At 40.6% G+C, this 15,000-nt stretch overlaps 1 protein-coding gene across 1 annotated transcript in view; it reads left to right on the forward strand.

Annotated features, from left to right (window-relative positions):
* Positions 1–15,000, forward strand: part of LOC125044058 — a 51,957-nt gene that overhangs the window by 230 nt on the left and 36,727 nt on the right. Inside the window, exon 2 of the mRNA XM_047640503.1 lies at positions 12,376–14,490. Coding sequence (XP_047496459.1) covers positions 13,065–14,490 — 1,426 coding nt within the window. The 5' untranslated portion in view covers positions 12,376–13,064. The remainder of the gene's footprint in view (positions 1–12,375; positions 14,491–15,000) is intronic.

Here is a 15,000-nt window from a genome sequence, read left to right on the forward strand (position 1 = left end):
ATGGAGTGGTTTCAGGAGGAGTGAGGAGCGTGAGGCAATGAGGGAAGGGGGTTTTAGGAGGAGTGAGGAGTGAGGAGGTAATGAGGGAAGGAGGTTTTAGGAGGAGTGAGGAGTGAGGAGGTAATGAGGGAAGGAGGTTTTAGGAGGAGTGAGGAGTGAGGAGGTAATGAGGGAAGGAGGTTTTAGGAGGAGTGAGGAGTGAGGAGGTAATGAGGGAAGGAGGACGGTGAGGCTGAGGAGGAAGGGATGTGGGATTATTTGTGAGGGGAGTGAGGGAGGGAAGGGATGGTTTGGTGGGGAGGGGAGTGAGGGAGGGAAGGGAAGGCTTTGTGGGGAGGGGAGTGAGGGAGGGAAGGGAGGGTTTGGTGGGGAGGGGAGTGAGGGAGGGAAGGGATGGTTTTGTGGGGAGGGGAGAGAGGGAGGGAAGGGAAGGTTTGGTGGGGAGGGGAGTGAGTGAGGGAAGGGAAGGCTTTGTGGGGAGGGGAGTGAGGGAGGGAAGGGAGGGTTTGGTGGAGAGGGGAGTGAGGGAGGGAAGGGATGGTTTGGTGGGGAGGGGAGTGAGGGAGGGAAGGGATGGATTGGTGGGGAGGGGAGTGAGGGAGGGAAGGGAAGGCTTTGTGGGGAGGGGAGTGAGGGAGGGAAAGGAGGGTTTGGTGGGGAGGGGAGTGAGGGAGGGAAGGGATGGTTTTGTGGGGAGGGGAGTGAGGGAGGGAAGGGATGGTTTTGTGGGAAGGGGAGTGAGGGAGGGAAGGGATGGTTTGGTGGGGAGGGGAGTGAGGGAGGGAAGGGAAGGTTTGGTGGGGAGGGGAGTGAGGGAGGGAAGGGATGGTTTTGTGGGGAGGGGAGAGAGGGAGAGAAGGGAAGGTTTGGTGGGGAGGGGAGTGAGTGAGGAAGGGGAAGGCTTTGTGGGGAGGGGAGTGATGGGGGGGATAGGAAGGGTTTGGTGCGAGAGGGGAGTGAGGGAGGAAGGGATGGTTTGGTGGGGGGGGGGATTTTTGTGATGGGGGGGAAGGGGAAAAGGGTTTTTGGTGGGGGGGGGTATTTTTTGAGGGGAGGGAAAGGGGAAAGGGTTTTTGGTGGGGAGGGGTGAGGGAGGAGGGGGAAAAGGGTTTGGTTTTTTTGCGGGGGGGGGAAAGTTGAGGGAGGGAAAATTATGGTTTTGGTGGGGAGGGGAGGTTATGTGGGAGGGAAGGGAAGGCTTTGGGGGGGAAAAGGGGATGTTGAGGGAGGGAACAAAGGCAAGGTTTTGGTGGGGAGGGGATTTTTGGGGAGGGAAGGGGACGGGTTTTTTGGGCTTTGGGGGGAGGGGAAAATTTTGTGAGGGGGGGAAAGGGGAAAGGGTTTGGTGGGTGAGGGCCCAGTGCAGGGAGGGGAGGGGATGGATTGGGGGGGGGGGGCGAGTGGAGGGAGGGAGAGGGAAGGGGGGTTTGGGTTTGGGGGGGGAAAGGTGATCGTGAGGGAAGGGGAAGCTTTGTTGGGGAGGGGTGTGTGAGGGGGGGGAAGGGGGGGGTTTGGGTGGAGGGGGGGGTTTGGAGGGGGGAAGGGGGATGGTTTGGTGGGAGGGGTGAAGTGGGGGGAGGGAAAGGGAGGGTGGTTTGGTGGGGAGTGAGGGCGGGGAAAGGGAAAAAGATCTTGTGAGGTGGAGTGAGGCAGGGAGTTCTTGTGAGGAAGCAGAGGGTGGGAGGAAGAAAACTGGTGAGGAGGAGAACAAATGAGATACATTTTTGTGAGGAGCGTGTGGGACGGAGACATTGAGGACATTGGGGGAGGGAGAAAGAACTTTGGCGAAGATGGAAAGGCGAGGGAGGGGAAAAAAGGGATTGGGGAGGGGGGGAAATAATTTTGTGAGGGGGGGGATGGGGGAAAAAATTCTTTGGGGGGAATGGGGTTTGGGGAAACTTTGTTTGGAGAATGGGGAATGGGTGAGGGAAACGAATAAAAAATTTGGGGGCGAAAGGGCCTTGGCAAGGGGAGGTAACGAAAATGGATGCGGGAATAAAATCTAAAATATAAGGGGGGGTTTTTGGAGGGGGGGAAAGGAGGAAGATTTCCGGCAAGAAAACGGGGGAAAAAACAAGATAACGAATGGCCCAAAATTGCACACGACTTTGGCAAAGCATCCAAAATTCGTAGGAAAAAGTACTTTCACTTTTAATTCTAATACCGGGGGTTATGAGTGCGGTTTTTAAAATTCAATAGGCTAGCTATAGACAAGAGTGATATACGGCAATAGACAATAGATTACACAAAAAAGCAAAGCTAAGTTCACCGAAAAACTCGACCCCTTAAAACGAATACAAACATTCCCCAATAAGACGTTTAACACACCTAACACAGCACAGCTACACAAGGTCGAACCAGCCATGAGCGAGGCAAGAAGGACGCCAAGATTAGCAAGCTATAGCTGACGTTGCCATGAGTCAAGAGGAAACACATGGTTTGTGCGTAAGTGCTGGTGCTGCGAGGAGCCCCCCGGCGCCGCTGAGTGAGTGAGAGGTCGCTTGTCCGTGCGGGTGTAATATGCTGTAGCGAATTCGTAATGGCAGACGGTCTGGTGCAGATGGCGAAGGCAAGACGGGAGATAAGATCGCGTCGGAGGCAGAAACGAGCGTGGCGACAGACGGAGGATGCTCGGAGCGTGGTGCAGTAGCGGGTACAGCGTGGGGCGTTCAGCGTACACGGGGGGCGTAGTGTAGAGAGCGAAGAGCGTAGTGAAAAAGGTAGCGTAAAGCTTAGAGCGTATCGTAAATATAGTGTAGTGTATACAGCATACAATATGAAGAGAGAGAGGTAGATAGATAGATAGATAGATAGATAGATAGATAGATAGATAGATAGATAGATAGATAGATAGATAGATAGATAGATAGATAGATAGAGAGAGATAGAGATAGAGAGAAAGAGAGAGAAAGAGAAGACGAAAGAAAGAAAGAGAGGGAGAGAGAGAGAAGGAAAGATATATATAAGACAAAAAACTAGAGAGAGAGAGAAAGGGATATAAATAGATAGACAATAGATAAATAGACAGAGAACGGAAGCCAAGCTGAAGCATGACAGCTGATTTAAGATTCCGTCATATTACGTGCAATTTCTCAAATACCTTTCGCAAAATCCTCTGGTTCCAGATGAAGAAAGTTCCTCCTTCTTTAACCATAGAGACGCAGACACGCTGAGATCCAAGCATGTTTCTAACGGCCAATTGAGATACAACCATGCGTTACAGGTTTTGTATTATATGCAAATCCTAAAACCATTTTTATTTATCTTTTTTTTTGCTTTGTTTCGCGTTACAGGACTGTATTATATCCCAAGATACATTCGAGTATAGCTTAGGAGTTTGAAAGGGCAAAATGTATCCAGGATCTGTGATACGTGGGCGTTAGATCTTCAGAAAGGGAAAACTTGAAGATGTTGGTGAAATACAAAGAACACAGGCTGTCAGGGAAAAGGCCATGTTGAGATGCAGGTCACTATTTTGTTTTTGTTTTTTTCATGTTCAAGGTCTATATATAGATTTCTGAAGAGAAAGGAGAACAAGGGAAGAGGTGTAGATACTCATTTTTAATTTTTTGTTTAATTTTTTCTTTTGTCTTTTTGTTTATAGTGTTCATATTTGTTTGTTTGTTTTTATATCACATCTTTTGTCTGCAGGATTATCATTATTTTTCATGATTATTTTTCCTCTGTTGTACTTATATATACACATCATTACCTTTATGGTGGTCGCTGATTATCATGATTATCATTATTCTTATCACAATAACCTTTCGTAATAGCTTTACTAGCGTATAACAAGAACAAAAATATTGATGAAATAATAAAAATAAATGCGATGAAGATAATGATGATGATGATGATGGTGATGATAATGATGATAATGATGATGATAACAACAACAGAAACAATCATTATGCTGATAATACTACTAATAATTATAAGGTTATTAGTATTGTTAATAATGATTATGATAATAATGATAATGAGAATGATAAAGATGATTACGGTGATAGCAACAGTAAAAATAACAGTGATATTGTTTTATCCTTATTATTATTATTATCATTACTATTACTATTATTATTATTATCATTATTATTATTATTATTATTATTATTATTATTATTATTATTATTATTATTATTATTATCATTATTGTTATTATTATTAATATCACCATTATTATTATTGTTTTTATCATTATTATCATTATCACTATTACTATTATTATTATTACTTTTATTTTTTTATCATTATCTTTGTTATTCTCCTTTCTATTATCATCACTATTATCATTACCATCATTAGTTTTATAGTTTCTATTATTATTATTATTATTACCAATCTCATCATTATCATTATTACTTTTGTTATTGTTATCATTACTGTTATCATTATTATTATTGTTGTAGTTATTACCATCTTCATCATCATCATTATTGTACTTATCGTTATCATTATTGCAATCATTATTATCATTATCATAATTTTATTATCAAAACTTCTGTCATCATTATCATTATTGATATGATTAATATCTTCAATATTATTACTTGTACCATTATCATTATCATTATTGATATCATTAATGTCATCATTATTATTACTTGTATTATTATTATTATCATAATCATTGACATTATTAATCCTAGTAATAATAATGATAATCAAAGTGATAATGACAATAATTACAATGAGGATGATATTAGAACACCAACAACACTATAAGTATGAGTGTTGTTATTGCTAATTCCATCGTCATCACTCTCATAATTCTTATCACCATCATCATCATGACTGACCAAAGTTCACTGTAACAAATGCAAATAAGGAGCAAATCTTCATCGGAAATACACGTAGGAATATGCGTTAAAACTAGTTAACTTTGGTGTCATTTGATGAAGTCAGTGGAATTCTTCAGATCAAGAAGGTTTGAACTACTACTTTCAATCTATCTCTCTCTCTCTCTCTCTCTCTCTCTCTCTCTCTCTCTCTTCTCTCTCTGCTTCAATTTCCAACCTTTTCTTCGCAAACTTTTGCTAACTTATCCTATAGAGTTTTCCCATCTTTCCTAAAAAAAAAAAAAAAAAAAAAAAAAAAAAAAAAAAAAAAAAAAAAAAAAAAAAGAGGAAAAGAAAAAAAGAGAGAGAGAGAGAAAAAAAAAAAAGCTAGACATAGGGGGAGCGGTGCCAGTGCCAGGAGTGATGATCGGTCTCTTCGGTCCGCCTGGCATGTGTATCTTCAGGAGAACCTCTCATGGAAAGGGTTTCGGGGTTGGGGGGTGGGGGGTCCTTCCTCCAGCAGGTGAAAGAGGCGTTTCGTTAAGATCAGAGGAAGTGGATATCCTTTGCCTTCTTGAACCCAGCGACGTCAATCTTCCTCCTGTCTTTCGTTAATTCCTATAAACAAAAAATATAGGACAGTAAATTGTTAATGCTGGAAATATAGTCATTATTATCCGTAACAACACCACCTTTATCAGCCGTTGCAGTGATGCTCTTGTCAACATTGAGACCTTTTGGAACGGCGATTATATTTGCAGTAATTATTGCTTTTCTGATCGATAAATTCTGTGTCAGGGTTACTTTTATTGTTCGGGATTTCATCAAGATCAATCGAAATAAATCCCTTACTCTGAAAAATTATACATTCTCATTCATATTATTTTTTTTCATAATCAGGATGATTTTGATCACCATTACCATACCCGTCATTACTATTTTTAAAAATCATTATCATCACTTTCTCTAGCTCATTCATAGAATAACCAAATAAAGAAAATAGATTAAAAAAGAAAGAAAATAGGGCACAGAGAACATAAAAGAAGGAAAAGAAACAGACAAGAAAATGCGTGTGAGTTTTGATGTGTTTATCCCTTGGGATATTACGCAAGGTGGTCCCTCATGTCGACGTGTTTAGCAAAGTGATATGACGTAATGGGACAGGAAGTGTAAAATAAAAGTTATGGCATGGATGATGATGATGAAGATGGTGATGGTGATGATGATAATGATGGTGATGGTGATAGTGATAGTGATAGTGATAATGATGGTGATGGTGATGATGATGAAGATGGTGATGGTGATGATGATAATGATGGTGATGGTGATGGTGATAGTGATAGTGATAGTGATAATGATGGTGATGGTGATGGTGATGGTGATGATGATGATGGTGATGGTGATGGTGATGGTGATGATGATGATGGTGATGGTGATGGTGATGGTGATGGTGCTAATGCTAATGCTAATGCTAATTTTAATGATAATAATAGTGACGATAATGATAATGATGATGATGATAATGGTGGTGGTGATAACGAGAACAAAATATACCTACAAATATCAAGATTTTTAGTATAATGCAATGATGCAATAAATCATTGAGAGAGGGAGAGAGAGAGAAAGAGGGAGAGAGAGAGAGAGAGAGAGAGAGAGAGAGAGAGAGAGAGAGAGAGAGAGAGAGAGAGAGAGAGAGAGAGAGAGAGAGAGAGAGAGAGAGAGAGAGAGAGTGAGAGAGAGAGAGAGAGAGAGAGAGAGAGAGAGAGAGAGAGAGTGAGAGTGAGAGTGAGAGAGAGAGAGAGAGAGTGAGAGTGAGAGAGAGAGAGACTGAGAGAGAGAGAGAGAGAGAGAGAGAGAGAGAGAGAGAGAGAGAGAGAGAGAGAGAGAGAGAGAGAGAGAGAGAGAGAACATTGAAAATAACGCAAAAAAGTAAAGGAAAGAGAGAGAGGAAAACGAAACTAAACGAAATCGAAGGTCTTAAAACAATCATTCTGTTTTTTATACAACTTGTACGTTAATGCGTAACTAGTACAATAAGATACTAATAATAACAAACATTTTCGAAAATTATAAAAAAAAAAGTAACTAAAATCTTGCAGAAATAATTAAAAAAAAAAACTTAAACTAGGAAAGAGCAGATATAAAAAAGACACATCATTCAGCCTTTAAAACGAAATTATAGGTTATATCATTTTTCTATTTTCTAAAGGGTATATTTATCTCCCTGACACATCTATTAAGTAGAGACAGTATCATAAACAATCACCAATCATATGTCGAAATTCATCGTGACCAGCTAGTTTTTTCGCGCCAAAAAAAACAAAAAACAAAAAACATGCGAACATTCGAATGCCAGATAATTTCCTTTGTTAATTTATTTATTTAAGAATTTGAATCTTTCTGAATTATAGAGGTCATGAAAGTTTATATTATGAATTATCTTCAAACGGCAGAACATACGCGCAACAGTCGGTCATGTTATTTATAATGTCAAATGATTTTAATTGTGGTTTGTGGCGAAAATTAATGTCAAAAGCCAAACAAACTTAGAGCTATCCAACGACTATGATCACGTACCCCGGACCTGTATCTGCATTTTCGTTTTAAATTTACTAAACTAACAACGAGAATACTAAAAAAAAAAAAAAAAGAATAACTCAATAACATGCAACACGCCACAAAAAAAAAAAAAAAAAAAAAAAATTGACACAAAAACAAACATCGACACAAAACAAATCAAAACAAAACAAAACCCACACCGAAAACAAAACAAAAAAACAAAAAAACAAAAACAAAAACAAAAACAAAAGCAACAAAAGTCGCGAGAGCCTTTTTCCTCCCCAATTCTCCTGTTGCTCGAGCGCCCTCTGGCCGCGGCTCCCGACCAGGCCTCCAGACGCAACAGTCTAAGGTCAGGCGGTCGTTGGCGCTGCTTCACGGCGCCCGGGATCTTTTCTTGCTCTTTCTTTCTGTTTTTGTCTCTTTTGTTTGTTTCTTTGGTTTCCTCTTTTTCTTTATTTTTGTCTCTCCTTCTTTCTTTCTTTTCTCTTCTTTCTTTCTTTCTTTCTCTCCTTTCTATGTTTCTCTCTTTCTTTCTTTCTGTCTCTCTCTCTCTCTCTCTCTCTCTTTCTTTCTTTCTTTCTTTTCTTTCTTTCTCTCTTTCATCGTTTCTTTCTTTCTTTCTCTCTTTCTCTCTTCCTTTCTTTCTTTCTCTCTTTCTCTCTTTCTCATTTTTTTTCCCCTTCTCTCATTCTTTCTTTCTCTCTATATATATTTATTTATTTATTTATCTATCTATGCCCCCCCTCCCCCACACACACACATTCTATATGTAATCTATATGTAAATTCATATGTAATGGCGGTATTACTGAATACGTAAAAGAAGATCTCGATTTAATGGGAGACATGGCAGATGATCAGAGAGTTGGCGCTGGCAGCCATGTTTACAGATCAGGAATGCTAAGACAGCGGATTCAATGCCTTTTTTTCGCGACGCCCTAACTCCTTTCGGGCACGTGTGGGTTCCCAGAGGCTACTCGTTCAAGGGTTTTTTTTTTATGCTTAAATAGTGTTATTATATGTTTGTTGATATTTGCTTCTGTGTGACCGAAATTCCCTTCACCCGGCCTTACCGAGTGTAACATATGCCGACCCGAACGCTCGTCTCCAGCGGCGTGAAGAGCAGTGTGGATTTGATTGCTGTGGACAAACTATTAACTCTTTTACTTTTTTTATATATATATACTACGTGATTTTGATATTGAGAAAAAATATATATGTATAATAATTCCGCATTTTGAGATATTAGTTAAAAAAAAAACTAAAGAGAAGAAAGATAAAAAATAGGAAATTATATATGCATATATGTATATATATTCATATATATACATATATACGTATATATGTATATATGTGTGTGTACACACACACACATGCACACATACACACACACACACACATATATATGTATATACATATATACATATATACACACAAGCACGGAGCATGTGACAGGGATGGTGAATGACAACCACTTGTTACCGCGAGTGTGCCTTCGCTAATCCCCCCCCCCCCCCCCTCCTCTCCCTTCCCCACTCGCATCAACGTTACTATCCTTCCCTTTTAGTCTCACCCACTGATATACCGGACAATATCTCATCATCATCTGGCATTTCCAAATCAGTGACATGAGACACTGAATCGCCCTCACACACCATAAGAAAAAATATCCTGTGCATCTCATTTACGGAAGAAATTTGATAAATGAGCCATCGAGGAGGTAGTGATTATTGCCACATGTCTTCGGAGAGTATCATGCAGTACATGTTGAAATGATAAGCAAAATCAAATGTTGGTCATAAATTGATAGGTAGCATGTCATTGGTGCCAGTGTCATGTCAGATTATATGACGTCACATGTCAGAATTTCGTAAGATAATTTATCATGATGATGGTGATCATGATAATGATGATGATGATGATGATGATGATGATGATGAATTTTATCTTCATTATTATTATCATTACTATTATTATTATTATCAACGTTATTATTATCAGTTGTTATTATCATTATCATCATTATTATTAGTAGTATAATAGTTATTATCATTATTATCTTCATCATTACCATCACTATCATTATTGGTATTACCTATTACCATTACTATAGTTATTGGTGTTGATAGTAAAATTATTACAATCATTATTATCGCTATTATTATTATCATTATTATTACCATTGCTGTTGTTATTGTTATTATTATTAGTAGTAGTAACTGTAGTAGTAATTGTAGTAGTAGCAGTAGTGTTTATAGTATCATTATCATCATGTTATCATTATCATTATAATTGCTGTTGTCGTTGTTGCTACCATTGTCATTAGTATCATTGTTATTATTATCAACATTACTACCATTGCTGTGGTTGTTATTATTATCAATAATACTATCATTGCTGTGGTTGTTATTATCATTATTATTACGAGTATAGTTATCGTCATCATCACAACCATTACCCTAATTATCAGTCCCTATCATTATCATTCTGGCGTTTCTGGGTGCTTCTAAGAACGAATCATTTAATTTCCTTTCATTCTATTTCTTCTATTGTGGTTTCAGTCTCCCGGACTAATTCACCATTACCATGACCTTGTATTTAGTCAGTATTATCTCCCATTTTCCTTCCAAGAAAATGAGCCGCGTCTAACAACCCTTGATTGCTCTGTCAGTAGCATCTGTGTGTTATCAGTCTTAAAAGCATATTCGTCGACTTCTTTAGCGCTTCTGTAATGAAGACGATGATGAGCAGAATGAGGGAATGAGTGATTCTTCAAGTGCCTGATTTTAGAGAGAAAAACAGGGGTGAGGGTGAGTGTGTAAGTCTTTCGGGAAGGATGTAGTTAATCTTGTATGTAATGGTGCAGATCCTGGTGGTTAAATTTACACTATCAGATATGTTGGATGGTGCGTTGGTTTATGAACATGTCTGAACCAGTGAGATCCATTTTTTTTTTTTTTTTGGCTCGTAAGTGGGCGGGTCTTTGGTTTAAATCGACTTTTGTGGGTGGGGCCAACTGGTCCGCACACACGTACGCTGGCATGGACGTCCGTCTTTCTCAAACATCTTTGAAGTCGAGGTTTGACAGCAACAAATATTAAGTCTCTAGAACAAAGAAGACCTTTTCCACGATTTATATTTCATTTGTTTAATCATCCGTCAACTAGAGATGGAGTACATAATATATAATTACGTATCTAAGGATTATTTACACACTATATGGCCTTCATCTATCATACAAATAATCAACATTTGCATAACCCACGCGTGTGCCCTTTTATCTCCTGTAAGTGGAACTGTTACATCCCCAGTTACTGATCCATCGACGCAGTCACTTGGCAGCGACCCCCATCGAAGAAGGCTGGCCGCTGACTGAACACAACCGTCTGGAACTTTTTCTAACACGCTCTCAAGCAAGTGGGACGATCGTGTTGTCATGGACGTATGGTCATGTAAATAAGCCATTAAGAAACAATCAGGAATCACTGAATCACAGAACAAAGCATGAAGCTTATATATTTACACTTAAGGAGGCGTGCAATTACCGTAGAAATCGTACATTGGAAGCTTTGCCATCTCTGGGATTCAACATTTAATATTCTAGCTTAGTTGGTGACAACCCTCTGCATATCCATTCGGAAAACTAAAACTAAAAAAGAATTCACAAGGCAAATATTGTCTATAACTTCAGTTAGCAAACTCAATGTAAATTATACATTCTCATTCATATGTATATATATATATATATATATATATATATATATATATATATATATATATATATATATGTATGTATATATACGCACGTACCCGTGTGTGTGTGTTCTTCTTTTTTATTTCAGCATTCAGTTACCTTGATATAGGATTAGTATCTCACAAAGCTGTGTTAGTTACCTGCTCTATCGGCGAGAGAGCGAGGCTGTCTGCCAGGCTCGGCTGTACCGTAAGCCATAAACCAGAGAGCCTGGTATTCCCCGCAAAGGCCGCGGAGCATTATATTCCGAGAATCTTTCCCTCGAGGGTATTACCTGAGAACGATTTGGGAAGTGTTCATAATGGATCTCTTTTTTACTTACCTTGCCTGTGCACTTTGTCTTTAAGACTGAGTGATGATCCTTATATGACAGGTATTTTGTTTGTTTTATGATGCCTCCCTTCCACGTGTTCCTTCTCCCGCGCGCAGACAAAACAAACGCGGTCGCTGGTCTCTTACAGACATTTCCTCTGTTTATCTTCTCCGCTGAACTTCAGCTCCGGGAATCTGGAAACGATATCCTTTCACAAATTGAATATACTAAACTCACTCCTGTTAACGAAACTCGGCGTGCAAAGAGATTTTGAATTGCAAAGTGAAGGCGTATGACTGAACAAAATCGGACGGCGACATTGACGCCAGTTCGGCCTCGCGCGCGGGAAGCAAGATGAATGAGTTCCGGCCAGTAATTTTGCAGTCATATGTTACAGATTTTTACAAGTCTTACGAGGTGGATTTTGCGAACAGGTTGTACTTTAGGTTTCCATTGGGTATAGGCCGTTACTATGTTGAAGAATTTGCTTTGGGAGCGTTCCGTTTTTTTTCCTTTATAGATTGAAAAATTGTTTAATCTTGTAATTATGGTGTCTGACATTGTCTGATTTGTCTTGTAACATGGAGTTACTACTTTCCCAAATAATTAATCTAATGGCGCTCTTTGGAAGCTTTTATGCCAAAGGTACACTCTCCATTTTTAATCTCTCTCGTCAGTGTCATTCCACCTGTTTCCATCTAGAGGTAATTTCTATGCTTCTTTGAACTTGTGATGTAACAGCAGTACCTAATTGGTAAATATTTTCACTATGATTTTTTTATCAGTTTCATTTTAATGTGCATTCTCCTCTCTGTCTCTTTCACATGAGCCATTATATTTGTTTTCGTCGTGTGTTGTTCATTAAGAAACAATCGCGTAAGACAACTACAGTGTGCTTTTTTTATGTTCTTCCATGATGTTAATTTCCTTCACAACAAACCATTTGTAACAGTAGCTTTTCTTTCGCAGGACACCCACTTCCGGGACGATCCCAGATAAAATTCCGCGTTTATCTCAACCTTCAGCCTTCTCGATCTTCTCTCCCATGAGGTCAAGACACTTTGACCTCCCCAGGAAGCTCCCCCACAACGATTCTCGACGTTGACCTCTGCAGAGTGTCCGCTTAATCCGTGACCTGATGGCATTCGGATATCAGGCCACCGCGTTACTTGCTTCTCATAGTGTGTTAGACATGTTGCGAACGTGCTGTACGCCCTAACCCCCGCCCTGCGTGTTTATTGGTTTGATTTCCCTTCATAGAAAAACAAGGAATTATTGCACTCCGGTCGACCTTTTTGAAAAGGGTTAGTGTGCGGTCTCTGTGCTCAAATATATCAGTTTTGTAGGTTCTCAGGATCTCAAGGTTATTTTCTGAAACTTATGTGTTAGCAGCCGTTTCAAAATATCCTGTACACTGCTAAAGCACTTGCTAATTTTTACTTCACATGTGTATTGCGTTCACTGCCATCGCCAAAGTGATTCTTGTAGCATTTTTTTCGAAGTGGTTTCTGTTACCACATATATCCTAAAAGACAAGGAATAACTAAAGCAATTAATAAAAAGGAGCATTTCTACGCACAGAGATAAGACCATGAACAGCATGGCCAAAGCTCGGAAATGGTAAGAGGTATGAACCTGAACACTTCCTCCAAAGTACCATGGCGAGCGACGCTGAATGGGCACCTTTGGAGAATGAAGTTAGAAAGAGGAATGTCAGTGCTTGCAAATGCCATCCAAAGCCGAGGCTGTTCGACCCATGGAGGGCCTCCTTCGCAACTTTCCTGCTTACTTGCTGCCAAGACTATTCGACCTGGGCCATTGTCTCGGAGGCGCCGGCCTTCTGTCTTGGAGATTTGGCCGCTGGCAAGAGGAGAAAAATGACTGCTTACGAAATTAGATTAATGCGTGTTATCGCTTTCATCTCACCTTGTGCCTTTGTGATATTCAAAGGATGCTTTCGATGCTTGGCGGTCATGGGGAGTAAAATTATGGAGTTTCCTGAATATCAACTCTTTTTCATGGGACAGAAAATAGCCAAAGGAATTACCCTTGAAGGAATTTCATCGCGCAGATTATCCCTGTTGCCAATACGATCAATTGTACCATCCATGAACCAATATGGTCAATTCAGCGGATGCAAGTTGACCGCAGTGTGCTATCCACTGTTAATGGTGAACCAAAAAGACACATTTTGTGTATGCTACCTGGGACCGTCGAGGCGATTAAGATCTAAACGCGCATTTCATCACCGAGGTTTTCATTTAAGAAAAGTTGCCAAGGAATTTGAAGACTCCCCGCGAGCAAATTTCCCTCGACTGCTTCTGAAAGTTTATTCCAGTGAAATTTCCAGCTATCGCTTTGCTAGGTTTATCAGCCGCGCTGTCGACCAGGCAAGGAAAATTTCGCAGGGCACAAATTTCGGAAAGCATCACCCGGCGCTCGAGAGAAGCTGCCTCAGAAACATCGCAAAATCGTCCGAAGGAAAGACGGAAATCGGTTCAGTGTTACAGGACCCGCCTTCAGTATTCCTCGGTCCTCGTGTGCGGAAACGCTCTCGGTACCTTCGGCGACTTCGCGAAAGACAAATGAGAAGGGAAGTTTCGTCGGCCGCGAGTGAACTTGAGTGTGACGCCAAAGTGCCTCTGGATAGAAGGCTCGATGGAAGTGATGTGAGAAATTCGAAGTGTGATGTTACGTGTCGTGTTAGAGTGTGTTCGCATTTAACGCGCCTTGAGAGTGAAAGAGTTCCTTCCTCGAGAAGTGATAATATGCCAATAACGACGAGAGATTCCACGGTAGATATCAGCGACTCGTTTCCACGCGTAAATCCCAGGCCGGGGGAGGAGCGTGCCCACGTAAGTGAAAATCGTTCTCCGTCAAAGCCAGTGACAAAACACATCGGCAAAACTCCGCTGAGACCAAGCCTGTGCAGACGCCCGTGGACAGTTTCGGGCGTCAGCGTCGTCAGCAGGGCTTGGGCGGGGGTGCTGATTATGCTAACATTATGGGCATGTGTTGTAACTGCCAACGAAGACAATCCGATGCGGAATGGGTGCGAGGCTTACGCCGGGACGGAGGGCGAAGGTAAGTGCATTAGCTTTTGTTTCTGTTAATCAGTTTATTTATTTGTAATAAATAAGACCAGAACACATTAAGGAAAAACAACCTACGCACTCACACACACACACACACACACACACACACACACACACACACACACACACACACACACACACACACACACACACAATTCGTACACATGGGAGAAAGAATCCCCATGATTGTTGGCAATCAAACTGATTACACACAGGTGACATAGATAAAAACTGCACAGCCCTTTCATGTGTTTATAAATTCACACCCGTGTTGGTCATTGACCTATCCCTTTGATTCTTATTTTTCTGTTGGTTATTTTCGTATATATGTGTATATAAACACTCACACACACACACACACACACACACACACACACACACACACAACACACACACACACATACACACACACACACACACACACACACACACACACACACACACACACACACACACACACACACACACACACACACACACACACACACACACACACACA

The sequence above is a fragment of the Penaeus chinensis genome, chromosome 35 (assembly GCF_019202785.1).
Source record: "Penaeus chinensis breed Huanghai No. 1 chromosome 35, ASM1920278v2, whole genome shotgun sequence".
Classification (NCBI taxonomy): Eukaryota; Metazoa; Arthropoda; class Malacostraca; order Decapoda; family Penaeidae; genus Penaeus; species Penaeus chinensis.